Genomic DNA, 27,056 nt, shown 5'->3' on the forward strand with positions numbered 1-27,056 from the left:
AACATTGAGTTGACCAAACACGTGCAGACACACACGCAATACCAATAAGTGTAATTATTTTTGACAACATAGCATTTTATTCTATTTTATATAGTATGTTATTCTTTTATCTCATTCTATTTCATTATTTTTCTTAATTTTTGCTGCTGTAACTTTGAACTGTCCACTTTCTGCTGTGACACAACAAATTTGGGACTAATAAAGGTTTATCTTATCTCATCTTAAAAGAAGGACTATTGAGGAAGACTATCAAGAAACAAAAACAACAATAAGCCTTCAAAAAGAGAAAATTAATATTAAGATGAACTCAATTCTGCTCAGTATTAATTTTAGCTTTCTGTAAGCTCAATGGTGCGGCCCTCAACAATAATCCTAGCTTCTCATGTGGCCCTTTAAGAAAATTAATTGCCGACCACTGCCTTAGATAGATCAGCAGTGTATCATACGGTCAATTTATATAACCACCACGCTCTCTCAGATCGACCAGAGGAAACAGACAGCTGAGCAGAAGGCTCACATCCTGCACTTGCTTCCTGAAATGCGACGCTATTACACATTTCAGCACCATGCTGACAATAAACTGTATAAAAGAAAATAATTTAAACACTGTATTTTTGGTGAATATTTTTATGCTAAAGGCATTATACTCACAAAACCATTTTCTTGATGATGTTCAAAACACTGCATTTGTTTAAAAAAAAGAAAAAAAAGAAAAGAAACTTTGATTCCTAGAATCACTTTCAAAATACAAAGATTTAGACCAGCGCAACATTACAAGAACATTACAACATGTTTCAAACCTAGAGCAGCTGTTAGCATCAAGATCCAAAAGTATGTGAGACTGCCCTGAGACGACGTGTCAAACGTAGCAACTACAGTCTTTTGCTTGTCAAACACATTTGCAGACTGCTGCGGGGCAACCATGAAAATTTACACGACTCCAAGCTATGATCCTGATGATGGATTGTTCTGTTTAGCTGTCTTGTGTAATTGTTGATCAGACAACCTTAGCCTTCAAATGTGGCTTATGACCAAAATGTTTTACCCCAGTGTTCATCACCCTTAAAGGTCGTGATCTTTTGCACTTTGACATACTCTGCAGCTTCTTCTTTATTTCATTTCTGCTTTGAACGCTTTAATGGAGGAGTTTCTGAAGATGTGCTTGCTGCTTTTTTTTTAGAATCCTTATCATCAGGATCATAAAGAGCACTCCGGACGAAGCGTGCAGCAGCTCCCTTATCCAGACGGGCAGCTTTTTTCTTCTCTGTGATCTCTTTCACTCTGTTCATATATGTCCTTATTCGCTCCTGAAACAACAGGATGGTTACTGAGGAATTAGACAATACATATGAATCCATGTGAGCAAATAATAAGTCAGAGATAGATGGCACATACCAATTCCTGTTTGATTCCATGTTCTCTGGGATTTATCCCTTGTGTTACCAAGTACACTGAGTAAGATAAAAAATAAAGCCACATGTCCACACTTTCCACACAAAATGACATCCATGTATGGAAAAGTTGTAATGTATTTGTCTCTTCAGTATGCTTTCGCTAAATGTATCTATATTCAACAAGATATAAAGATTAGACAAAATAGGGAAAAAACTCACTCCAGAATAATGAATTAAGGGTGTAGGCAGACATCAGATCCAACTTGGCTTGATCCAGAGGATCCAACTGTTAATGAACCAAATTGTATTTTATTTATAGCCTCCTGCATACGACAGATTAGTATCACTTTTTTCATTAAATGTATTTGTAACATATTCAATGCAGTATTGTTTCACTGAATAAAATTTTGCTCTATAAAAGAAAATAAATATGAACACACTAGCCACTTTATTAGGTACATCTTCCTAGCATTGGGTTTTGACATCCTTTGCCCCCAGAAGTGCCTTAATTCTTCATAGCATAGATTTAACAGGGAGGTGGAAACATTGCTCAGAGTTCTGGTCCATATTGATATAATAGCATCACACAGCTGGTGCCGCTATGTCAGCTGTACATCCATGAGGTGAATCTCCTGTTCCACCACATCCCAAAGACAATCTGTTTCACTGAGATCTGGTGACGATGGAGGTCATCTGAGTACAGTGAACTAATAGTCATGGCAAGAAACCAGTTTGAGATGATTTACGGACATGGAGTGTTACACTGCTGGAAGCAGCTATCAGACGATGCATACACTGAGGTCATAAAGGAAAAGACATGGTCAGCAACAATACTTAAGTAGGCCGGCACTTCTGTTGTTGTCTTCTGTTCCTGTCACCCATCAGCTGCCATGTTCAATGTGTTGTGTGTTCAGAGATGCTCTTCTGCATACCCTTACTGTTGTCTTCTTATGAGCCTGTGGCAGTCTGGCCATTCTCCTCTAACATCTGGCATTAACATGACATTTTCACCCAGAGAACAGACAATCACTGGATATTTTCTATTTTTTAGACCATTGTATGTAAACCATAGAAATGATTGTGATGGAAAATCCCAGAAGATCCGCAATTTTCTGAAATACTAAGACCATGTCTCATCCCCATCTCAGTTGTTTTTCTTGACCATGTTCACATTCCTAAATTGATTGAGCTATTGGCACATTAAATAATCTGTTACCAAGTATCTGACCATGTGTTTCTAACAAAGTGGCCGGTGAGTGCACGAGTGTATACAGATAGTAGGTACGCACAAGAACAAATCTAAGCCAACAAAAAGACCAAAGTACCCGATGTGTATAATAGTATTAGGCCTACCTTTTGCAGCAGGTCATTTCTAGGCATCGACATCAACTGCTCCAAGATGGTTTTAACTGAAGTCACTGACGAGTCGAAGCCCGTGAGCTGTTCATCTATCTCGTGAGGGTAGTCCTCTGCGGCCATATTTCTGTAAAATAATTGAATAATTACAACGTCGTGTAACTTTCCTATAAGGACTATTTCTCATTAGAAGAACAGAAAAACAATAGCAATATGTCCAGGGAGAGAGCTAGCATACAATGCTAACAGGAAACCAAACTAACGTTTAGATAAGCTGAGGAAAGTGACAAAAGGGATAGATGTACGTTACTAATTACTGATTTAATAGCAAAACTGGATCACTGTAAATTAAATCTAACAAAACAAAACAAACTCACATTTTTACCCTGTTAGCAGACAACACGCTTTAGCCGACAGGAAATGACGTTAAAACTGTGACCTAGTCGTCTTCGTTTTCCTCTTCGCTCCTCTACCGCCGTCTGCCGTTGGGATGAGTGGAACAGCTAGTTATCGTTAGCTAAATATTTTTATTTTTTTCAGCATGATAACAATTTTATTTGCAGTTTTCTATATTTTGTTTAATAACAATACCCCCTTTTGTATAACCGTGTGTATTCTCTAAATCGACGCTATATTCCTTATTATTGACTTTTGACACATTTTTTTTAAGCAAGGGTCTAAACGAAAAACTTCTTTAAGTATCAGCTGTTGTTTTTATTCCTGTTAAACGCCCAAATGTATTTAAAATACTCATATGTAGTAGTAACTTAATATCTAAATACAACAGAAGTGGTCATGTTACTGTGGTAACGTGGGGCGTCAGTGTGGTAAATAAAACTGAGCGCGCTGGGATGGGACAGCAGTTTAAGTGCTGTGTTTTGGGACTGTTGTAGCTCAACCCAAGCAAGCTATAAAGAAGACGCCCGAGTCATCATGGATAACTGTGATTTAGAGAAGCTCTGTGTTTCTGCTGGGAAGCTCCGTCCATCGTTCACACCTGAAGTCACAGACTACAAAGTGACTGTGGAGAGCAGCGTCAACGAAGTGACACTGGACGTGATGACAAGCGATTGTGGGGCTTCATATAGTATTGTGAGCAAGCTTTATGCCTTCTATTTCTCAATTCAAGTCTCTTTCGCATCTAATTTAGCCTTGTGATTTCTATTTCAGCTCTTTGGTGAAAGGTCTAACACGATTACACTGAAAGATGGGTTGAACAGAGTAGGAATCGAGGTGGTAGCTGAGGATGGCACCATAAAGAAATACAGTGTGGAAATCACCAAACTGTCAGCAAAGATCGCAGAGCTCAGTAACCTGGCTTTGGAAGGAGATATTTCACTTCACCCCGCGTTTTGCTCCAACGTTTTGGAATACAATAGTGAGTACAGCCTATCTGTGTTAAAGAAGAAGTTGTATGTGAAATGTATAAGTCTTTGTTTTGTTTTCTATTTCAATTGATACACAAAAGCAGCCGCAGCAGTAGACATGTAAATGTATGTATAAATATGCTACTTTGTAAGTGAATATTATTTAAAAATGCAGAGACATAAAAGGTTTGCAGTATTTCTCAGTTTACAAAATAAATTGTTGTGTGCTTTTCTGGGGATTTTTGCCTCCAGATACTGTTCCCTTTTGTTGTAATTCAGTGACACTCCTTCCTGAGGTGCCTGACAGAGGCATTAAAGTTACAGTAAATGGGGTGAGCAGCTCGGAACCAGTCCCTCTGAATTTTGGAGACACAGTGGTGGAGATTTCAGTCTGTTCACCAGATGGCAGTGTTTCACAGGTATAATAAGACATGGCTAGTGGTCAAACTTTATATATGCATCCTAGCTTTGAAATGCTTTGAAACTCATCATTATCCACCTGATAACATATAGTTTTCTTAATTTTTAAACTTCATATGCTTTTAGCATAGCTTTTGCTTCTGTGTAATGAAACTTATTAGGAATTTGAGTCTTTTTAAAGGTCTCTGTTGGAGCCCTAATAACTCCTGCACATGAGTGGATCCATCTGCTTTGTACCCATACATTTATCGCTAAGTGCTTTCTACAGGCCTTTGTCTATCAATCACAGGTAAGTCTTGAAACAACTCACACATATTGCAAAACATATTCGCCAATAGTCACATCTGTTACTTATCCTTTGGTTCATGCTGAATATTAATTCGCAAATGAATGATGTGTTTCCTTTATATAAAAAAAATAGTATAATATATAGCAAATCACCTTTCACACATTTGTTATTTTGCTAAATTGTAGTGAACCAAAGAGCATCTTCTCAAGGCCTTATATTGAGATGCTTGCCCGAAGGTCAAAAGTTGACCCACTTAGTGACTGTCCTCTTGGAGACGGCTGGAAGGTTATTGAACTGGACCTTGACAAGAAGATGTCAGCTGCCTTGGTCAAGTGTTTCTTTTTTCACAGAGGTGAAGCATTTCAAACATATTAGTTTAAAGCTACTGGGAAGAGTGGATGTTCTTATTCTGGATGTTCAGATAGGAGGAGGTTGTGTTGTTCTTAAAGAGAGCTAGTAGATTCCTGAACTTCTAGTACAATGAATGTCACATCAATGAATAACAAATGAAGCCACTGCCCTAATATGGATTCTTTGAGTTACTTCATTATTTCCACACCTATAGGAAATGCTTACAGCTACATTGTTGACAGGTATCTTACCTCTTAGCAGAAGTGATTACACAAGCTATACTATCATGTAACATGATGTAGTACTGTAGACAACGATCATGTTACTCTAATGACAGGGGGTATTATTACTTAACTAAAACCTTGTGCCACTAACTGTCATGGGACAAAGGCTGGATTTTATATCAGGCCTTTATGTTCAGAAGATCTGGCTTGCTTACTCAGGTGTGTATTTCTAAATAATCAAGGCTTCTCTTAAATTGTTTAATTTAGGTAAAAGTACAAATAAAGTAAAATTGTATTTATATAGCATCTTCCAAGATAAATATCACAATATGGCTTAAAAGACATACATAACTGATCATCTGTCATTCTCATAGCAGTGAAGGAAAATGTCCTTAAATTGCAAATGGCAGTTTTATTTATATACAACATTTCAACCTTAATATGCTTTATAAACGCCCCTTAACAGAACTTTGAAGCAAACTGTGATGAAGAGAAGTAGAAGAAAACGTGTTTAGAAGCAGCCACAGAAAAAGATCGATTAGAAAGATACGACCATAACAAAAAGACCCAGAAACACCCGCCCAGTATCTCAGCCTATCTCAAGCCTTTTGCACCCGAAGGGACAGATGGACTGAAAGACATTTTTGAATAAAGATGCAGGTAAAATATCGAGAGTGCAGGAGCATGCTTTCATCGAGTCAACTAATTGCTAGTTTGGACACATTGCCTAGGGGGAGGTTGCATGGGGAGCAATTCTACAGATTTGTTAAATAACCTGACAGCTAAATCCATCCCGGTCCACCTCTAATGAGCTTTTTTCCCCTTTTAAACAAAGGGTGTGACACTACGATGAAACTGTCTGAGCTTGGGTCACACATTCTGGACTGTTTACATAAACCCACTGGGGACCTAGATGCAAAGGTCAGTGTAAAAGATTAAGCAGTAACCTCCATTGCCAGAATCGCTGACTTTGACACTGTTTATCCTTTATTTACAAGACAGTGCTCCATTTAACTGTGAGTAAACGCAAGTTTGAATTCCATAGTAAAAGTAATGACCACATTTATGGTGAACGAGTCAATAAAATAGTAGTTTTTATTAACCATGTATAATTTTTACATTTCAGTAATTGCTAGAATGACAAACCCAGTTCTGTATATTCAGCACAGTCACCTTGTCAGCTTTATCAATGGAACCTGGTAAAGGCACTTTATAAAATCTTTATTTGTGATACAATCAGGATACTATTTCTTTTAGGATGTAACAGAGACAAATTGGTATAAGAAGCACTTTGAATCAGCCAAATGTCTGGAGACAGAGACCAAACACACCTGTGAGGTAATAAGCTGTACTGGGTATTCCTTTCAGTGTCCAGTTAGTTAATATTCTGACTGATGTTGATGATACACAGCAAACCTAAAAACCTAAAATTACTTATTGCCATAGTTCTAGCTTGTGGTGAATGTGGGAAATCGAGGACCTTTATAGTTTACCCACTTAAATGAAAAGTATAAGTTATAATATGGCTCATATCACTACTCCTACTGTATCTGTTTAAGCTTTCCTGCTTGGTCTATTTTCTACTACAGATTCGTAACTGGGAGAAAAGACTACAAATGACAGCAGCAGAAGACAGTGTTGACAAGTTGTGTGCTTTGGCCCAGGAGCACCTGAAACTCTACAGGCAACATCTGCCAAAGCCAGGCATGTAGCACTTTCACGCCTACATTTTAACACTTTGTGAATTATTATGCTGCATTGTAAGATGGTGATCCAAAACAAAATGTGGGTCAGACAAGAGTGTAAAGCTATTATAATACAAACTAGAAAGTCAGAAAAAAAAACCAAATGCATTTTTTCACCTGGTACTTTTTATAAAGTGCTGACTAGTCTGTCCAAATTTCCATCTGCCCTAATGCCGAATGTCTGTAGTTGCCTTTATTTTTAAACAGGCTATTTACTGATTATTTAAAAATACTGTGGAGCAAAGGGACTTTTTCCTTGCCTTACCTTGACAACACAGCTCAGCTTAAAGCTAATAAAAAATACATGAAAACAGGCTGCTAAGTGGCTACTTCTGAAGCGTTCTCTTTTATTTGACATGCCAGACACTCACACTCAAGTTTGTGCTCATGTTTTCTCAGCTATCTTTGCCTTGCTAATTTTTTTGTGACTGAAAAGTATCAAAATGAGAATGAGTGTCATGAGGGTTGTTAGTAAAAAAGTGTTGATTTTTGACCTTTCATTTTTCATGTGGCCTGGTGAAACGTTTTCATTTTTAAGATGCTGTTTGTTGCACATTAACATTAGCTCAATGCTTCTGTCAGACTCAAAAATTTCATCAGCTAAAATGACTTTTCTGCTATGTAGCATATATCAGTTATAAAACAGCAAATGCTGAATGGGTCTGCTTGTTGGATTATGTAATGTACCAGAGAATATAACCAATTAAAAGCTTGACATCAGTGCACTTGGACAGAAAAAGGACGCACTTGCCAAGGGAAGATACTCTCTTTCAATATTTCATGCAAAAGGCGCATCCAGTACTCGGTAAAGAGAAGGCAGCTAGATGGGAGAGTCTGTTTAGTTTTCATTATGCATTGTGCTGTGAAGTATTCATGCTTGGATGAAACTGTCCTTTAATAAACTGTTCAAAATGAGCTCACTTCACAAAGCACACAATACCTTATCCAAGTTTTTTTTTATTTTTCTGATACTCAATACAGTTGGAATGAAATGTATTAAATTGGAGAGTCAAAATTGCTGTACTAAGATTTACTTCCATATGAATTTTATTACTGCTACTACTAAGTACTACTAAGTGACATGATACGTGCTGAATTCTTTATAATTCCTGGAACAAAACACGATCATCAGGTTTACACTGCTGCTGGTTGCTGACAGCGTTTTGAGCATGCCACCAAATACAATCCAAAGAATTACAAAAATAGTTAAATTCAAGTCAGCGGATTATAAAGGGCTTAATTACTTAATAAAATTCGAAACTAAAGCCAATATTCATGACGCATGCTGTGTACTGATTAAATCAGTTTCTCTAAATACTTCAAGCTATGTTTATATGTGTAAGATCAATAAAATTGCTAGTGGTAACAACAGCCAACAGCATTTTATTCTTCTCACATTAATAAACACATTTAGACAGTGTTCTTAAGCTCAACCAAATACTTAAACTAGACACACTTATGGTAAAATTGTAGATAAGAAGTCTATTGTAAGTTTGGTTTGATCTTACATTTGAACTGAAGGGGGTTTTAAATGGGTCTTTAAAACTCTTAAATGTAATGTCATCCTGCGGCGATGAAAAATGTTGTTTGCCAGTACTATATAATCTATATAGATGCAAATTCTCTCATATATATGCAAATCCTCTGGTCTCTCTGTCAGATGTGTACCACAAAACAGTGTTTTATTTTCCCATTTCCACAGGAGACCTGTTGCACCATGAAGATGGCCAGTCTCCTCTGCATAGCCTGGAGCAGGCTGCTGTCCACTATGCATCAGCTATCAGACTTAACTCCAGAGATGCCAGGCTTCACTTCCAGCTGGGTCTCGTGCTGGAGGAGCACCATTACGCTACAGAGATGTACAGCCTACAGAGGAAGGTGTGGTACTATTATACACAAATAAAAGCTCTCTATGCAGCATATTAGTTGTATTAAAACAATGAAAAAAATTACTGAAGGTTATTTTAATCAGAATTGCATAGTAAATAACATGCTAATTTTAAATTAAAATATATGGTCAATTACAGCTGAAATGTCAGTTAACAACATTGCTTTGATGTTGCAGTACACACTTTCATTATTCATAAGCATGTGGAAGTTTATGAAATGTGACAAAGCTTTCAGAAAATATAAAAATAGTACTTTTTTGCCAGTTTATTGTAAATCAGTTGTCTTGTTGATTTTTGAGTTGAAAGCTAATGAACCTCGCATGTTTCAACTCAAAGGCTGACAAAGAGAGAGATGAATTAAGTGATGCCAAATCAACAGCACATCAGGATGACATCTTGGCTGTGTGTAAACTGCACGGTTTCCTTGGAACACCCACAGTAGAGAACCAGCTGCAGGCTCTGGATAAAGAGTATCATCTGCTCAAAGAGCAGGGACAGTCCAGCAAAGCAGACTATGTTCAGACTCTCTACATCTGGCTTTCTAAGAAAACTGGCAAGGTAATTGTGTCATATGCTGTCAGTACCTCTGCTTCTATTGCTTGAGGAAACTGTTTTATCTGATAGTGATGAAAAAGATTAGTGAGGGGCCAGTACAGACAGACTATCGCCCTCTTCCTAACATCAGTACAACTTCTCTTTGACTTATGAGTGATCTGTTAGAATGTAAAACCACCCTAACCCTTTTGTAAACAATATTCAGTTCAGCATCTCAGAATATTACTGTTAACATTTCCACAGGCTCTTCAAACACACTTAAGTCGTCACAGAGCTGAATTTTATTCAGCTGAAGATCTTGATGTTTTTCATTGCTAGTTATAGAAATCAGTATCGTTCCAGATACTTCCGTTCTGCATTCACTACCATGGTAAATATAGATATTGTTCTGTATGGTTGTTTTTAGTCTAAGCATCTATGACTGTTACTTATCATCAATAAACTTGGACTTGGTGGTTGCAGGACATCAGTGCAACTATGCAGGATAAAGAGAGCTATATCCACCGAGCCCTTCTGAAGTACCTGGATGCCTGGTCTCTGTGCCCAGAAAGCTGGGAGTACAGCCTCCATGCAGGAAGGCTGCTGCTGCTGCAAGGGAGGGAAAGGGAAGCCCTGCTGCACTTTCACAATGGGCTGGCCCTACGACCCCTACACCCTGCACTCAGGTCAGTTTGCAGGATTGTACATACGGTAGTAGAAGAAGGAAAAATATTGTAATACTAATAGTAACTTGTAATAGTAACAAGAAACTAGATTAAAGAAGCTGATTAAATATTGCAGAGTTAGGAAGCTGTGCAGCTCTCACTGTGATGTCACTGTGACATAGATAGAAATAGATTAGATATCAGCCAGAAAATCAATGCTGAAACTCACAGAGGTCCACTGAAAAATGATACTAACAATTATTTAGTCTGCTGGTAACAGCTTAAAAGCAAGAGTTTGACAATCTGTTGCTCAGCTACTGAGTTTCTGGTAATCAAGAACAAAATACAGAGAGGTTAAAATATGCGCATCCTTTCTGTGGCTGTGTAAGAGCAGGTTTGAAAAAGCCCTTATTCTCCTTCTTAAATTCTCACTCCATGATAAGCCCTCTATCATATAACCTTTCTAAGATTAGACTGTTAAACAGGGTAAACTGGGTCTAGATTCTAAACATCTAAAAACTAGATCAGAGCTCTTCAATGTGTGCTGCCTTCCTTTTTTCCAGATTCTTCGCAGGCCTGGGTCTGCTACTGCAGGAACAGAAAGCCTCTGAGGATGCAGAGAAGGAGGCTGCTTTGTTCTTACAACAGGGACTGGAGCACTTTATCAGCCAGCGCTGCAGCAAGAGGTGTGTGTGTGTGTGTGTGTGTGTGTGTGTGTGTGTGTGTGTGTGTGTGTGTGTGTGTGTGTGTGTGTGTGTGTGTGGTGGAGGTGGAGGTGGATATATTCAGTGAGAGAGGGAGAGTGTGAGGCCATGACAGCAACAATAATATACCAGCTTGTTCTGTTTAAGCCTGTCGAAAGGAGAGGTAACTGATTGAAAGAGACCACTATCATCTACAGAAGCACATTGATACACTTTAAGTTGTGTCATCTATAGAGTTATAATGGCTGCTTCGTGCTTGTACTGCCATATATTTTATGATTTTGTTTACAGCTGGGAGGAGCAGGATCTATCGGACCCTCTGTCCAGCCGCAACACACAGTTCCTACGTGGCCTTCTTACTCTGGGGCAACTGCAGCAGAGAAGCACATTATGCACAAAGGCCATGAGTGCTGAACAGGTCTATCATATGTATGCAAAACTTTGGGAGTTTTTATTTTTTGCTGGTTTTATTATTCGGGGTTTGCAGTGGATATCGGCTCTAACGAGCTGTCTCACTCATCTCAGCAGTGAATGTGCGATCCAAAGAAAAGTCCTGTCATTTAAGAGTAGAAGCCAGTTTAGCTGTTTTAACCACTACATAAAAACACTGTCTTCTTGTCTCTGTGCTGGACTGCTTCAGTGTGGCAATGCTGAGTGCCCAGAGTGTGAGTCAGTGTGTACGTCGTGGTGAGGTGAGCAGGCAGCTGGAGTGGGTGCTGCTGGATGCTCACTTTGCCCTGCTGCAGAGGCTGACCCAGCAGAGTGAATGCCAGGCTAAGACTGGCATTGAGAGGCAGTCTCTGGTGGCAAAAAGATGCCAGGCCCTCACAGCTCTAATACGTCACACCTCTATCACTCCCTGTCAGGAACTTCTTGACATGCAGGAAAGGGTATGTTGAGCTTTCTTTTTTACGAGTGCAGGGTACCTAATCCATAGAGTGACTGTTAATATCCAAGAGTGTTTCGTGTGACATAATTCAGACTTTTTTTCTCTTCCGGTTTCTTTACTGCTGGTGCATGAAGACGTGCCACCTTGCAGTAGTAACCACACCGCGTGACAGCCATGCCCTTTGTCTCTTGGGTCTGGCACAGCTGGCTCAGTACGACAATAACCCAAATTCAGAAAGGTCAAAGGAAGCTATAAGTGATGCCTTTCTCAGCCTCCAGGCCAGCATTGAGCTGGAACTCAAGACTCAGATTGGAGAGCCACCTGAACAGCTGACCAGTGAGTCTCTGTACATTAACTAAAGTGAGCTTTTCCAGAGAAGATGGTTTTCCCAGCAGCTTGCAGTGGTGCACTTCTTTTCACTTGTGAGGTGAATAAAGCTGGTTTACCTGTAATGTGTAGAAAACTACATAAAAATAAAGCAGAATTGTAGGCCTGACCCCAGCCAGATGAACCAGCTTCCTCCACCTTACAAGTGGGAGGAAGGTCACCACCGTAGGCTGCTGGCAACACCATGGGTCCTTTTCATTATGCTAATGTGCCTCCTCACTTCCTTCACTTGCATTTCTTGCTCCCAGCAAGGATGTGAGAGAGATGAGAGGAAGCGATGCCAAGATGCAAGAATCAAAGCTGCCAAATGAAAAATCCTTGCCTCCATAGTGTCGGTCTCAAGTTATGTTAGTTACTTAAGAAGGTTCACAGCTGCATCACTGAATGATATGAATGTCCACAGAACTTCTAATATTATAATTTCTTGTCTTTTTTCTCATAAGATATGTTCATTGATTAATGTATCTTAATTTTAGTGGCATTATTGCCAGTGTTGATTTTAGTCATATAGAATTCGTTTTAAATATTTTAATTTATGGAAAGGTCAGTGTCATAAACCTGTTTCATAGAACCCCCAAAATGGTAATCATAGCCCCTCATGTCCTTCAGGTACATTTACGGAACTGGAAGATCTCCTGTGATGGTCTTTAGGAAACAATTTCCATGCTATGGGAGGAGAGGGGATGCAAGAAAGCATATGTTAGCATAATGAATGAAAAGGACCTGATATTCTCTAGCAAACATACTTCATTGACATCTCTGGTGGTCATGTAACTTTTATATTCCATGTCTTGTGCTTGTATTTCATGCCAGAATTATTACTTCCTATCAAACTGATGATTGTGTTTCAATGAATGTTCTGTTATTTCTTCCAATAGGCTGGTGTTTTTAACACATTTTTAATGTAGCCTTTTTGGAATTTAACTTTTCCTCACCATTACCTGTTTGCTCAGAACAAAAGTGGTGGCAGGAAAAGGTGGAGGTTAAAACTAAGGAAGCTGCCAAGCAGTCCATCACCCAACCAGCTGGTGTAAAGGAGACTTGTGACATCAAATTGGCAAAAAGAGGAGTGCAGCAGAGCAGGGGAGGTTCTAGGTGTGTAGCAGTAGCTGTAACCAAAGCACCAGCTCCAGCTCCCACCAGGGGAGGGAAGGCTGTCCGGAATCCAGCCAAAACCCCTGCAGCCAGGTTTGTACTGAGAAAGGTGTTTGTAGATACATGGTTTAGATGGTTTTCCCTTTCCCATTGTCATAGCATGAATGATTTCCTATGGATTTATAGCCTGTATAGCTTTGCCTTGCTTCCTACGTATGAAGCAAAAACAGCCTTTTACCATTTATGACTCTGGGTCTGCTATATGAAAAGACAAAACAACAACAAACAACCAAACTAACAAAAAAACAGACTTTTCACTTGAATATTAAATAAGTTTTTAGAGAGCCTGTATTATGCTTTCTCTCCTGTAGGGGGAGTTCTGGAGCAGCTGCCAAGCCAGATAGGGTGAAACTTTCTGGTCATAACACTAAACCTCAGCTCCCGCTCAACAAGTCTAAACAGGACAGTTTCTCTGATACTTTGAGGAAAGCTGAGGGTAAGGCATTACAGAGGCAAGTCTGGGAAACTGAAAATCCTTTCTTGGTGAGGTGTGAACAGGTTTTGCAAGCTACAATAAAAAAAAAAAAACTACACAGAGAAAATCTAAATCTTGATGATAAAAGAGGGCTTATACATTTTTCTGTTTAAGAAGTTCAAATATAATGCTGTTTAACTGAAGGTATAACATGCAAAACAGTGGTATTGATTACTTGAAATGCAGATGATTTGACATTAGTTGTTTAGCACCACTGTCATAAATATACAAATTTTCTTTACTTAAGGATTTTGGTTTCCAAGAACATTAAATGGGTACAATGTGGGATTCAAAACAATCTCTGTTCAGTTGCTGTGACAGACAAAATCCATGAGTCCAGTCTGATGAACCGCAGATCTCATGCAGCAAGACTGGGTCTGGCTCGAGCTTACTCGCGATCTTCAAACACCCAGGACCAAGCAAAACAGCTATACCAAGAGGTCATCGCAATGGCACCAGAGGTCAGTTATCTTTTATATTTGCATTTTAAAGCGTTTCCCAAAGTTTCACAATAGTCACATTAAGTAAGGATTTTATTAACATGTTCTTTCTCCCACCAACTCTGTGGAATAGCCACATGTTCTGCTGTTGGACTAGAAAATTAAACTATATATATTCAGATTTTAAAGTCTCGTGCTCAAGACTTGAAAGCGGTTACCCTTTGTTCATAAATCTTTGCCTGAAAAAAAGATCTCAATTATGTCTGAAGAAAATGTGCAGTATAATTCAAGACATTCAAAATATGAGGGAGAGATTCATATAGAACTAATAAAATGTCATTATTTGATCATTTGATTCAAATTTAGCTGAGATTTCTGAGTAAATACTTTCATACATCTCATGTACAGTGAATATAGTCATTCAAGAACATTTAGGAAAAAGATTTCCCATTACATGTCTTCGATATTTAGAAAACCTCTAAAAGTTGTAGTTTATATATTTTTAAAGAGTCTCATGCTCTTGGTGTTTATCTGGTTTAATGCAATGCACATCAAATATGATTAATGAACTGACCGTTTAGATCCATGATGCCTACATCGAGCTTGCGCAGCTGCTGGAGCCATCCGACCCTCACGCTGCTTTGGATGTATACTGCAAATTCCCTTTGAAGCCTGTGGCTCAGCAAAACTTCGAGGATGCCTTCATCACAGGAGAGATTGTGCGCATACTGATGTCTGAGGAGCAGTACGACCACCCACAGCTTGGCCCCAGCCTCATAGCTTATGGCAAAGTCATGGGCCTAAGTGATTACTTTTTATTATTATTATTATAAATACTATAAACACGTGGTATTAGCTTTGGAAAAAGTCAGACTTGAACAGTAAAAAGTTATTTACAGAAACCTTTAGAGTTTAAACAAAATGTCTAGTTAAATAACTTTTTAATGATTTTGAATGGACATGGGGAGCATCTACCTATAAAGTGTGAGTGTTGCTTATTAAGATTGCCAGCTACAGATACATTTTTAGGTGTAAAAAAAATACTGGTTTACCATGATTTTCTTTATAGGCAGCTGGACTATATTTACCAAATGTGTTGTACTGAAATCATGCCGCCAGACCCATGTGACATGCCATGTCGTGTTATTTATAGAGATGTATCACATTCAGCTGGTGTGATTGACAGATAGATGGCATATTGCATACTAAATAGTAATACATATATGGTGACTGCTGTCAAATAAACTGTGGCCACAGGGCAAGTCAGGATATAATGTAGTTATATAAAGATATTTAATATTTTGTCAGACACACCCAGACAATATGACATGCTACAATATTTTTGTCAGTGTGAGTAAACTAATTTTGTTATGCAAATCTGTGGTTGTGTTTGCAGGTTGCATAGAGAATTACATTCACATTTTGGATGGAAAGTCTAAGACCAAGCTGCTAAAGACCGTCTACGCGGGGATCCACAACAGACAAGAGGATGATGAGGATCTGCAGAACTTCTTCAAGTTCAAGTGCTGGATATGATGTTTTTGATTGTTTGCTGTGTTGATGTAATAAATTCGGAGTCTTGAGTTTAATTCTAGTCTCTTCTCCCTGGCTGCTGCATATGGTAGAGTATTCACCATCTAGCCTTTTAAATGGCCCCCCATATTTAATTTCAAAGTGTAATTGACCATTAATGTTGTCCTCAAAAGAAATGGGACACACTAACACTTATAGTAGCATGCAAATCAAAGGGGTGATGTGCAACTGTGTTTGGGCCTTTGTGTGTTCATAAACAAAACTACTTATCCTGACTACAATTACTACTGCAGTATGAAATAAGCCATTTGTATTTGGTTAAAGCAACTGAGAAATCTTTTTTTTTTTTATTCAAATACAGATTTAATTAGGAAAAACACCTCTTAAAAATGTCATGTCAAAAGCCACAACTTAAACAATAGACAAAAGTGAACTACAACAATGTTCACTGACAGTGCAACAACGGAAAACGTTTCAGTTTCCTCCTACAAAAACAGAAATTGATGAGAGAAAATAAATCTTGATCCCACAGTAATTCCAAGCCAGAGGCTACAGTTATTTTTCCATCCACATAGAGACTTTACAGGAAATGTATAATTGCGTTACAGGGATACTTCTCTGCAGTATAGGATAATATCATCTGCAGGGCTCAGCCAGACAATACACATTTTTTAGGGATATCATTTAACATAGGGGGAAGAAATGGCCAAACTCAAGTTTCCCAGTTAATCTAAAATACTTTTTAAAGGAGTATTGATTGAAATGGACATGAGCAGTCTCCGGGACTTGCAGTAGAAAATTGGTGTCTTCTACTAAAAGACTACTCGTCATTAAGCCTGTGACTTGCACTCGGGTGGTGCAGCACTGCAGATACTTGTTTGTTTTTTGTTTTTCCCATATTAGGCTGCAAAGATCACAAAAAGTCTTTTATGCAGTGCAGTTGTTAAACTATGTTGAGTTTAGTGACAATAAGTACACGGACAGACTGGTCAAAACCCGAACACACACACAGGCCCTGCTTGTCTGGGCTCCAGTCCAGGCTGGCAATTGGCTGAGTAGACAGAGTGACATTCTGTAAGAGGTTGACAGATCCAGCTACACCTACGTCAACACCATCAGAGTCTTTCTTGCATCTCTGAGCAGGATACTCACTGGAAAGGACATCAAAACACAAAAAAATTATGGTTAGTTTACAGTTCACAGGAAAGAACAAGGTGTCTGTTGACTGACTTAACTGGTTACTTACTATTTCCATAGATGTAGGTTGCCGGCTCCTCCTGTGGTCATAAAGATGTCTCTGTTCTGAGGCAAATGTCTCACCTGCCAAATGGTCGACTTATGAGCCTAAAACAGAAGAGTCATGTTTAGTACATAAAGTGTACCGAAAGACTGTAAAGAAAACCTTTCAACCACTTTAGACTGATAACAGTCACAAAGTGTGACTTGTGCTGTTTTTAGAGGTTCCTGTTTTGACTCTTCTTTAGTATAGACTTAAATTCAAAACACAAGTTAAATTTATATCATCAGTGGAATAGTCCGATCTCTGACATTGCATCTTTCCCTTGCTTCCATTGCCAAAAATGCTTCATTTTCCTTGCTTCAGCTGGACAAACTGAATTTGAAAAAGCTTTTGTTTTGTATATGCGAAGTATCTCCACAAAAAAATATTTTGCATTAAAACACACAAAATATCTAGACATACGAAAAGACATTAAAAAGCGAAACAGAAAAACCTCGGAATCCACGTGAAAGAGGCTGCTCTTGATGCTTTGAAAATGACTGAAATTTTGACTATAATAACCATCAATACCATATTAATGGCGCCATCTCCAACAACGATGAGGCGGCCTACATGGATGAAGTGAAGAATCTGGCATCATGATGCCAGGACAACCATCTCCAGCTGAACCTTGGCAAGACCAAGGAGCTGGTGGTGGACTTCAGAAGGAGTCAGCACAGAGACTACAAGCCCATTATCATCAATGGCGCTCCAGTGGAGAGGGTGCAGTCCTTCAAGTATCTCAGTGTCCACATCTCCTCAGACCTGACATGGTCTGCCTACATTCAGCTCCAGACCAAGAAGGCTAGGCAGCGCCTGTACCACCTACGACAACTGAGGAAGTTTAGGGTCTCTCCTGAGATCCTCAGGATTTTCTATACAGGCGTTGTGGAGAGCATCCTCACACAGAACATCACATCCTGGTTTGGGAACAGCTGTGTTAAGGACCAAAAAGCTCTTCAGAGAGTACAGCAGAACGCTGCTGCAGGATTGCTCTCCCCCCGCTTCAGGACACCTACACCAGGAGATACCGGACTAGAGCAGCGCAGATACAGAAGGACCCGTCCCATCCTGGCAACACACTGTTGTCTATTCTTATTTAATTCACTTAATGTACAGAATTCACCTGCTTGCTGCATACATGCTACTACTGCACATTCACCTAATGTATATATTATATATAATGTCTGTCCCCCCCCCCGTTGCACAAGTCGAGGAGCGTGTCAGGTTACATTTCACTGTGCGTTATACTTGTATAACTATGCATGTGACAAATAAAGAACCTTGAACCTTGTAAAGTCCATCTTGTATTTTAGTCTGAAATTCTTGGTGGAACCTTATGACTCATGGTTGGAGACACTGGTGTGCCAACTGTTGATTGCTCAGAAGAACTGGACAAATATTTAGAAAGCCAGGCCCCTGGATTTCCTGGGCCTAGCTAACACTTGGAAAGCTGGCCGTGCACTAATCCTGGTTTAAGTGTAGTTTTTCCAGCGTTTTCCCACAGAAAGCCACACATCTCTTCCCTAACATGCCCAGTCTCATTATTCGGGCCGGTTACACAAAGGTAGTTAGACAAACATGACCCCAAACACTTCCAGCTGTAAAAACGGTCAAATTGCCGTTTGCCCCCATTTCTTTCTATACCACACAAATGTAACAATAACAATAATAGTTCTAATAGCCTTTTGACATTTTCCCCATACATAACAGCCAAACATCCATCTGAGTCACTCCACCCAGGTTAATTACCTTTTCAGAAACCGAGGCGAAGCCTTTGGTAGGGTGCTGGGTCCTCATGTCAAAAACGTGGAATTTTCCCTCCAGTGAAGTGGCCACCAGCTTGTTCATGTTGATGTCTTTCCTGTCAAACTCCACACAACATACCTAGTCAAGAAAAAAAAATATATATAAATGAGTCACTCCCTGGATATTTACCACATGGCAAAGCTCCATCACAAATGATTTTACCATGCAGTAGAATGTGTTGAACTTGGCATAATGACTTCTGGCAGGTTTATACACAAGAGGAACTGAATGAAAGAGACAGCCATGTAATAAAATCAGAGCAATTCTTTGTACTGCTTATGGCATGTGAGGAAGTATTCACCTCAGACTGCCCTGTTGTTTTATGTGCAGTGTAAATGATGTGGGAAGTCATTTTCAGCTCTGTCTCCACATTTCACACCGTTTTTGTCTGCATTATAGTTCAAAATCTGTTATTTGTGCAAAGGAAATATTATGTGCCAAAAGAATTCAACCCTTAAAAAAAGCATTAGCTTTAACTATTTTGATTCATGTTTGGTTGAATCAGAAAAAAAAAAAAAGTAGAACATGTATATATGCCACATACTGACAATTTTTTCTTTCACCTCACCCCATTTTTAATGTTCGTTTCCCACCGTAGAGACATATTCCGCAGATCGAAGAGTTTGATGTCACCATTGTCATATCCAGCACAAACACAGCGGTCCTGATCATTAAAGGCATGACCTGAAATGTAAATGTAAAGGATATTTTAAGCCTGGGAAAGATCACTGAAAACAAACACAAAGGCACAACATAGGTTTATGGCTGCATTTTCATAGGTGTTCATGCTCATGTGCTTTTTTTTTTTCACTGTACCATCTGTTTGCACCTTTTGTGTTTGGAGGGCATGGATCAGGATGTTCTTAAAAAAGTATACATGAAAAACAAACAAAAACAAAAGTTTTGTTTGTCATATCTTATCAGTTATGTGCAGTGCATTACAGCAGCTTTATTTATGGTGGCTGATAGGTTAGCATTGTTGCTTCACGGAGTGTCCTTTGTCTGACCCAGAACAGGGTGCTTCTCTCTGGAGTTTGAATACTCTCTCCTGACATTGTACCTTTGACCAAGGGACTAGCTGGAATTTGGGCTTTGTTCTGCTGTTTAAAATTCAGAGAAATAATCCCCTTTACTAAGTATAAAGAAATCCCTCAAATTGTACACAATAGAATATATGATAAATATTTTTTTTACTGCTTCTTAGAATTAATATAACCTATGACTGTATCAGTTCTTATCACTATCAAAAATGCATTACAGTCCTGTCTCTGTGGATACAGATAAAGTGGAGAGCATGTTTTTAAACTTTACTTGTGGATGTTGGTACTTCGGTCCTCAAGAAAATAATGTTCTGTGAGGACCCTGTTAAGGGGCACAAGCTGTAACAGTGTCCTTTATACTACCACAACTATTGCAGGAGCCTTAACCTCTTCAGACCTTATGTTCTTTTCTGCACACCATGGAAGTAGGGGAAGCACCAGCACTATCAACTTAGTTTCTGAAGAATATTTTACAAACCAAAAGCAACAGTCCAGCAGTCCCTCTTGGTTTCTCCTTCCATTGGCTCCATGTTGGCTACAGGGGAATCCTTCTGTCTGGGATCCCACACCTTGACTGTACCTATTAAAATACAATCATGTAGGATCTAGTCTTATTTTCATGTACTTTACTTTCCCACTATCATTGCACTGAAAAGTAATTACAATCTAGTTTGTTTGTTTTTTAAATGCTCTTACCATCTCTGCTTCCAGTAACGATCTCAGGCGCACCATCACCAATCCCCAGACCACCAACACCATCAATACTATTCACGATCTCTTTGTGGGCCTTTACAGCATATACGGGCACATCCGGGGTCTCTAGATTCCTGTGAACCACAGGACATCAGTACTGAATAAGTCTAATGTCGACGTAACAGATTTTTAAAATAACATTTCCATTACATTTTTTCTATTCCATTCCAATTATAACTGTCTTTGGGATTTGAATATAAGATCTACAATTAACACAAGAAGTGTTTTTTGGTTAAAAATAGAATTTAAACCTTGCTTTCCCAGTTTGATTCTTGCTATTACAGGCACAACAGTTACAATTGGTGTATACAATACCATATATTGAGATTTCCATCAAAATCCCCTGTTGCTATGTGTCTTTGCTGAAGAGACGTGGCCCCAAATGTTCCACATTTTATAGCTTTAGGTTTCTCTACCTGAAACATATCACAGAGGTAAGAGTTTGTTTAGTTTCGTGAATGGGACAATTCAGCATATAATGGAAAAGCAGTGTGGAAGGAGTGCAGTGAAAATGTATTTTCATAATCCAAGTGAGCTTGAGCTTCAGGGCATAAACTGACAGTCAGGCATTCTCCTTTAGGATTTTCTGGTTGAACCTATTAATTCAAGTCGTCCAGGCCAAAAGCAGCAAAACAGCCCCAGACCATCACATCACCATTTTTGATTGTTTGGTATGATGTTCTCTTATGAAATGGAGTGTTAGTATTACGCCAGATGTAACATGATTCAAACCTCCCAGAAAGTTCAACTTTTGTCTCTTTTTCAGTTCACAGAATAATGGGGAACATCAATTTGTTGTTCTTGGTTTTTTTTAGCTAACGTGAGATGGCCCTTTGTGTTCACTTTGGTCAGCAGTGGTTTTCACTACGGAACTCTCCCATAGATGCCATTTTTACCGATTCTCTTTCTTATCATTGAATCATGAACACTGACCTTAACTAAGACGTTCTTGTCTTATACTAACATTTGCTTGATCATTTGAAACATGCGTGACAAATATGCAAGAACATAAGAAATTGGGAAGAGGGCAAATACTTTTTCACAGCACTGTATCATGTAGGCACTCTTGATTCAAGCTTTAGCAGCAAAATAACCTACACTTGAAACAAACAGGCAAGATAAGTATAAAAGAATCGTGTTTATACACGTTTTGTTACGTTTACTCTCCTTTATCTGTATCTTGATGCCTGGCACACATGCCATGGTGCAAAACTACAACAGTAAGTTTTGTTTGTAGTACGATACACTGGTGACAGCGTAGCAATCTTTTAATCGTTGCAAGTGATGTTGTAGTATTTGCTTTTTAAGTATAATCTGGATAAAGTATGCCAACTATAGGATAATCTACAGTAGAACAATAATGAACGGGCTGCCTTCAAATTGTTGTCATGGAAACACCCTTGCCAGACTTTTCTAGAACTCTTCGACGGGCTAGCTAGCTCTGTACGCCGTTTGTATGAAATATCTGAGAGAAAAGAAAGGAACAAAGGCCCACAAGAGTAGAACGTTAATGTACCTCCTTTATGAGCTGAGCCTCGCCTTGGTGAACTTCATATATTTGAATCACTCCGGTTCCACTAGGAAAGTTTCCCAGACAGACAAACTTCGCGCTGCAGGGAATCCATTTACTGTCAAAAACCGTATAGTTCAAACTCTTCTGAATATGCGTAATAATCTGAGGCTTGGACAGCGGCGATGACATTTTTATAAGAAACACTGATATCGGCGTGAAAAACTAGACAACTGTCGCTCTCTTCCAAAACAAACTAGGTACAGCTGAGCGAGCGGCTGCCTTAACAGATGCCTGACAAAATGCGTATCTTTCTATAAAATATCTATGTACATTGGTACAAAAATCATATGCAAAAATATATAAACAGCCTGCATTCAATTCTAAAGACAACTAGAGACATCATAGGTAGTTATAATAAAATAATTTTGTTACCTCTCAATCTACAGGCGTCGTTGATGTGGCTGTTTGGGTCCTTTTCGTCCCACGAGGACATGCTCACGCGTCTCCGTTCACAGTCTGCTTAGGTTTCTACTCAAAGTCTGATTTTAAAAACTTTTTTCGAGATGGACACCGACAAAAACCCAGTTCCGGACTCTGTAGTACCCATTGAGAACAAAGATGACGCCGATTCTTTCACAAAGGTTAAGTCAAAAAAGTCTCAGAAGCGAAAACGTGAACAAGATGGAGCGAGCATGGACACAGAGGAGCCCGTGGCAAGCAAACGACCGCAATTTCCGCCCATTTCAGGAGACAAATTACGGGTAACTACACCACGTGTATATATAGACTCTGTGTATTCTCTCGGTTTTGTCAAATAAATACCAATAACTGTACATTTAATGTTATTTGTCATGTTTACAAAGTAGCTTCCCCGACCAAACCATTAACTATTATGCGCACGCGCGGTGTAGTCATGTGAATACACTAAATAAAGCTGCTGTTGTGGTAGTGTGGTTGCCCAAGTAGAATATTCAAATACACAACAAATACTGTGTTTAGGTCGTGACTGTTATTTTAAAACTTATGATTTCACAGTACTCTGACTGTTTAAAGCGCTGGCTACTAAAGCAAAAATATAGTTAGGAAAACAAAACGCATAAATTACTCGTGGTTAATATCAGTCCAGTACTCAGAGGATTAATTAGAAACTTTGAAATTAAGCGTGCATATGAATGTTTCAGTAATTAAATGCACCGTCAGGCACAATAGAAACCCGGGGTTGCTGTTTATATGTACTCTGCAATCTCTCTTTCTACTTCTGTTGTGGATTAGTGGTTTCTGTTATGATGACATTATTTTTTTCACTGTTTCCTGATGATTTAAAGATCAGACAGTTAAGTGGAAAAAAAGTCACCACATTAAACAATCGTAAACATGTTACATTAGTTGCAGCATTGCTTTGAGTTCGGGTTACAAAGCAAAGATGTTTTCTGATAAATCCTAACCAAATGTCATAGAGTAGTTTTGCTAGCATTACACCGTATGATCAGAAATGTTCTTTGTGTTTGTTTGTTTTTTTAAGGGATCAGATGAGATGCGCAAAATCCCAGTTCCAGCTCACAGATACACACCGCTGAAAGATAACTGGCTGAAGATTTTCACTCCTATTGTAGAGAACCTACAACTTCAAGTTAGATTCAACCTCAAAACAAGGAATGTTGAAATCAAGGTAAGCTTCTCCTGTTCATGTAGACTTCGGTGATTTGGTGAGCCTATTTATTACAATGCTTATATACAGTATTTCATCTCTGATATGACTAATATGCCTTCTTTTTTTCAGACATGTAAAGAAACACAGGACATCACCTCACTCCAAAGAGCAGCTGATTTTGTTAAAGCATTTGTTCTTGGATTTCAGGTTGAAGTAAGTACATGAGTTTTCTGCATGTTTTAATTCTGCCTGACTGCTTTTGTACTGAATGTGTATTTGTCAAGCCAAAAGTCAAGTTTTGGCACAGTGGTAGAGACACTTGACTGACACTTACTTCAGCTCAGTGTAGTTAAATAATCTATTGTTAATACAATAAAAGTTTCCTCCCTGTCAGTAGCCTCCATAAAGTGACTTGTAGTTGTTTTTGCTTTGTCTAAATGTGTAAATTATCTTTAGAAGCTGTCACAGTATTTTATTGTTAATTTTGAGCCTTGCTGGATTGTCACTCGTGATGTAACATTCACACTCTCTCCCCTCAGGATGCTCTGGCTCTCATTAGATTAGATGAGCTCTTCCTTGAAAGCTTTGATGTCACAGACGGTGAGTTTCCACCTCCGTAGCACTTGTGGCTGCTGTTAGAGTCGTCATAATTTCTTACCAGTTCTCTTTCCCTGCTGCATGAAGAATACAATGTTCAACCTCTCGAGATCTATTTAATTGTTCTCCCATGTTTTGGCAGTGAAACCTCTGAAGGGAGACCACTTATCCAGAGCTATTGGAAGAATAGCAGGGAAGGGAGGAAAAACCAAATTCACCATTGAAAATGTCACAAAGACTCGCATTGTGCTTGCAGACACGTGAGTAAATCCACTATTTTGATATGCTACAGTAAAATTACTAATTAATTTTTCACATCATTTGCTTCTTAATCCCTCATTAATTTTCATTAGCCACCTTTTTGAAGTTGATACGGTTTCACTGCAGCATTAATCAAACATTTAGATTGGGATTTTTTCTCTTGCATTGTTTTAGTCATAAGTATTGGAGTTCAATACAGATCTTGCAAAGAAACTCTGTAAAGAAGAGCTTTACTTCTTTGGGATTAAACTTAAAAAAATAAAATAAACTGGCCTGATTTGGTTTGTTAATAAGTGCATAAACATACTATCATATATTACTTACTAACAGTATTTCACACACAAATGCTATTTTCCTCTTCACGCAGACGTTTTTGTGGGTACTCTAAAGACAATATAAACAACCTTTCGCATACATCCATACCTGCAGTATGTTTTCTAGTTATGTGCCGTGTATTCATTGTTCATTGAAACTGCGAACACTCTGCTTTGTCTGTCTACAGAAAAGTTCACGTATTAGGATCTTTCCAGAATATCAAGATGGCCCGGACAGCGATATGCAACTTGATCTTAGGTAAGACGAGCATTGTTTTTATAGCACAGTATATCATGTGGTTGATGCTATTGAGGTGGTGCTTTATTGGATGAGCTGGTTGGACACTCTGCTGTCTCAAATACCGTTACTCCTGGAGAAGTACAAGTACTAATTTATTCACTTTGAGGTACTCATTTAAACATTGAAATTTAGATTATAAGACTCCCCTGTGAATCCTTTTATGGATTTCAATTTTGATATATACTTAAATGCAGCAGTAAAAGTGCCTAAATTAAAAGAGGCTAGGCAATCAAGCATTGGAATGAAGCCATTTTTCTGAATCAGGTGTTTAAAAAGACCTGTTATAACACTTAATGTTTTCCGTAAGGAGTGCAAAAATCGAATTTCTTACTTTTTTTTTTTTATAAGCTGAGTCCGCTTAAAGAAAAACCCTAAAACATTGAACAAACAGTTTAGCCAACTCCTGAACAAACCTATTTAACTGCTGTGCAGCCTTTTCCAGTGTTCAGAGCATCAGTCACCTGACAGCAAATCCATCGAATCTAGCACTAACCATATTTGGAATTGAACTCTTTGTTTACACATTAGTGCTGAGAAGTGACCTTTAAATCCCTTTTGCCCCTACAGGAAGTCCACCTTCAAAGGTCTATGGCAACATCAGAGTGGTGGCTAGCAGGACTGCAGAGAGATTCTAAACCTGAAGCCTGATTGGTTACCATATGTATTTCTCTTCCCCTATTGGCTGGTGGAATTCCTATGTGGGATCTGTGTTGAGACAGTCACTGCCCTTTGGACTAATACCTCGGGTTCGTCTGTAATCTCGTGGTTTCTGAATCAGCTGGTATCAAATATGATTAATAAAATTATGATACGTGCATTAAGGGAATATGGATATCTGAAAGTACGTGTTTGTGCAAATGTGTTTAAAAAAAAAAAAACTAAACGAAGCATGTGTGTACTCTTCTTTCCTGGTGAATGAAGATACAAGTCTAGTCAGTCACATCTTGGTCAGGTTTAAAATAATAATAATAATTAAAAAAAAGGACAGTCAAATAGAATACTTTCAACATTTCAAAGTTTATTTAAATTTTATTTTTCATACAGTATCAAGTTTCCAACAGTCCCACAGCATAAGATGCAGCATGCAGAAAAAGGAAAAAAAAAGGTTCTCAAACTTAAATCTTCTCATATCCCCACACAAACTAAAAAGAACCCAAGTCCCTCAGAGAAAAGTAGCACTTACAAACTAAAGCGCGGTCTGAACTATACAGAGAACAGAGAGCCAGAACTGCATTTAACAAATACTTATATACAAAAGGAAAAAAAAAAAAAAAACATCAAATTTTCCCCTTTAAGCTGAGTACAGTGTGTGGCAGTTTGAGACAGGATCAGATATGCAACTTTTACTGGAATCGAAGCATCTCGCTGACCCGGGTAAAATACAAAAAGTTACATGTAGTTCAGTTCAGTTGGATTACCTCTCATAATATGTGTACATTTACCAAAGTTTGGCAACATCCATATTGTATACCATTAAATTCTTAAATATATTAACATCACCATCCATGTGTAAACAAGAGGATTATTTCAAAAAATTGATCTACATGCACAACAAAAAATATACTTCCATGTCATGCAAGCACAGGGAGGCCCAAGCCGTGCAGAGCTTTGGGATAGGGGAAAAATAGAGCACTCCAGATGCACATCTCTTGACTGAAAACTGTTGTTCAAACCAGCAGTTGACCTCCAAAAGCAAAACCAAAGCTATCCCAATGCTGTTT

General features: G+C 38.6%; 5 protein-coding genes across 6 annotated transcripts; 3 read left to right on the plus strand and 2 right to left on the minus strand.

Annotated features, from left to right (window-relative positions):
• Positions 1-611: 611 nt before the first annotated feature.
• Positions 612-3,652, minus strand: c1d (C1D nuclear receptor corepressor). Of its 2 annotated transcripts, none has more exons than XM_005733716.2 (5): positions 3,136-3,652; positions 2,748-2,877; positions 1,614-1,680; positions 1,396-1,451; positions 612-1,307 (listed from the first exon to the last, which is right to left on the minus strand). In XM_005733716.2, exons 2-5 carry the CDS (start codon positions 2,871-2,873, stop codon positions 1,116-1,118), a joined length of 441 nt encoding a protein of 146 aa, XP_005733773.1. In that variant the 5' UTR covers positions 2,874-2,877; positions 3,136-3,652; the 3' UTR covers positions 612-1,115. The 2 variants fall into 2 exon arrangements, with proteins under 2 accessions (XP_005733773.1, XP_013766437.1); XM_013910983.1 differs by having other exon boundaries at positions 3,128-3,652.
• A 31-nt stretch (positions 3,653-3,683) lies between these two features.
• Positions 3,684-4,542, plus strand: LOC106456222 (putative membrane protein Bcell_0381). Its single transcript, XM_013910979.1, has 3 exons — positions 3,684-3,842; positions 3,921-4,128; positions 4,370-4,542. The coding sequence occupies exons 1-3, from the start codon at positions 3,684-3,686 to the stop codon at positions 4,540-4,542; spliced, it is 540 nt and encodes a 179-aa protein (XP_013766433.1).
• Positions 4,543-4,795: 253 nt separating this feature from the next.
• On the plus strand, positions 4,796-15,862 carry LOC102206185 (uncharacterized). Its single transcript, XM_005733717.1, has 17 exons — positions 4,796-4,826; positions 5,012-5,178; positions 6,237-6,322; positions 6,659-6,739; positions 6,991-7,105; positions 8,849-9,024; positions 9,372-9,593; positions 10,053-10,255; positions 10,798-10,920; positions 11,230-11,367; positions 11,579-11,828; positions 11,962-12,163; positions 13,168-13,402; positions 13,681-13,805; positions 14,154-14,305; positions 14,866-15,088; positions 15,681-15,862. Exons 2-17 carry the CDS (start codon positions 5,049-5,051, stop codon positions 15,818-15,820), a joined length of 2,601 nt encoding a protein of 866 aa, XP_005733774.1. The 5' UTR covers positions 4,796-4,826; positions 5,012-5,048; the 3' UTR covers positions 15,821-15,862.
• A 277-nt stretch (positions 15,863-16,139) lies between these two features.
• dnaaf10 (dynein axonemal assembly factor 10) lies at positions 16,140-22,604 on the minus strand. Its single transcript, XM_005733719.2, has 8 exons — positions 22,215-22,604; positions 21,014-21,114; positions 20,642-20,772; positions 20,424-20,525; positions 19,474-19,589; positions 18,849-18,983; positions 17,064-17,161; positions 16,140-16,968 (listed from the first exon to the last, which is right to left on the minus strand). The coding sequence occupies exons 1-8, from the start codon at positions 22,398-22,400 to the stop codon at positions 16,761-16,763; spliced, it is 1,077 nt and encodes a 358-aa protein (XP_005733776.1). The 5' UTR covers positions 22,401-22,604; the 3' UTR covers positions 16,140-16,760.
• Positions 22,605-22,663: 59 nt separating this feature from the next.
• Positions 22,664-26,222, plus strand: pno1 (partner of NOB1 homolog). Its single transcript, XM_005733718.2, has 7 exons — positions 22,664-22,972; positions 23,734-23,880; positions 23,992-24,075; positions 24,402-24,462; positions 24,602-24,719; positions 25,223-25,293; positions 25,903-26,222. The coding sequence occupies exons 1-7, from the start codon at positions 22,775-22,777 to the stop codon at positions 25,968-25,970; spliced, it is 747 nt and encodes a 248-aa protein (XP_005733775.1). The 5' UTR covers positions 22,664-22,774; the 3' UTR covers positions 25,971-26,222.
• Positions 26,223-27,056: the final 834 nt, after the last annotated feature.

This window comes from Pundamilia nyererei, unplaced genomic scaffold (genome assembly GCF_000239375.1).
Source record: "Pundamilia nyererei isolate P.nyererei 1_Seehausen unplaced genomic scaffold, PunNye1.0 scaffold00054, whole genome shotgun sequence".
NCBI classification, from domain to species: Eukaryota; Metazoa; Chordata; class Actinopteri; order Cichliformes; family Cichlidae; genus Pundamilia; species Pundamilia nyererei.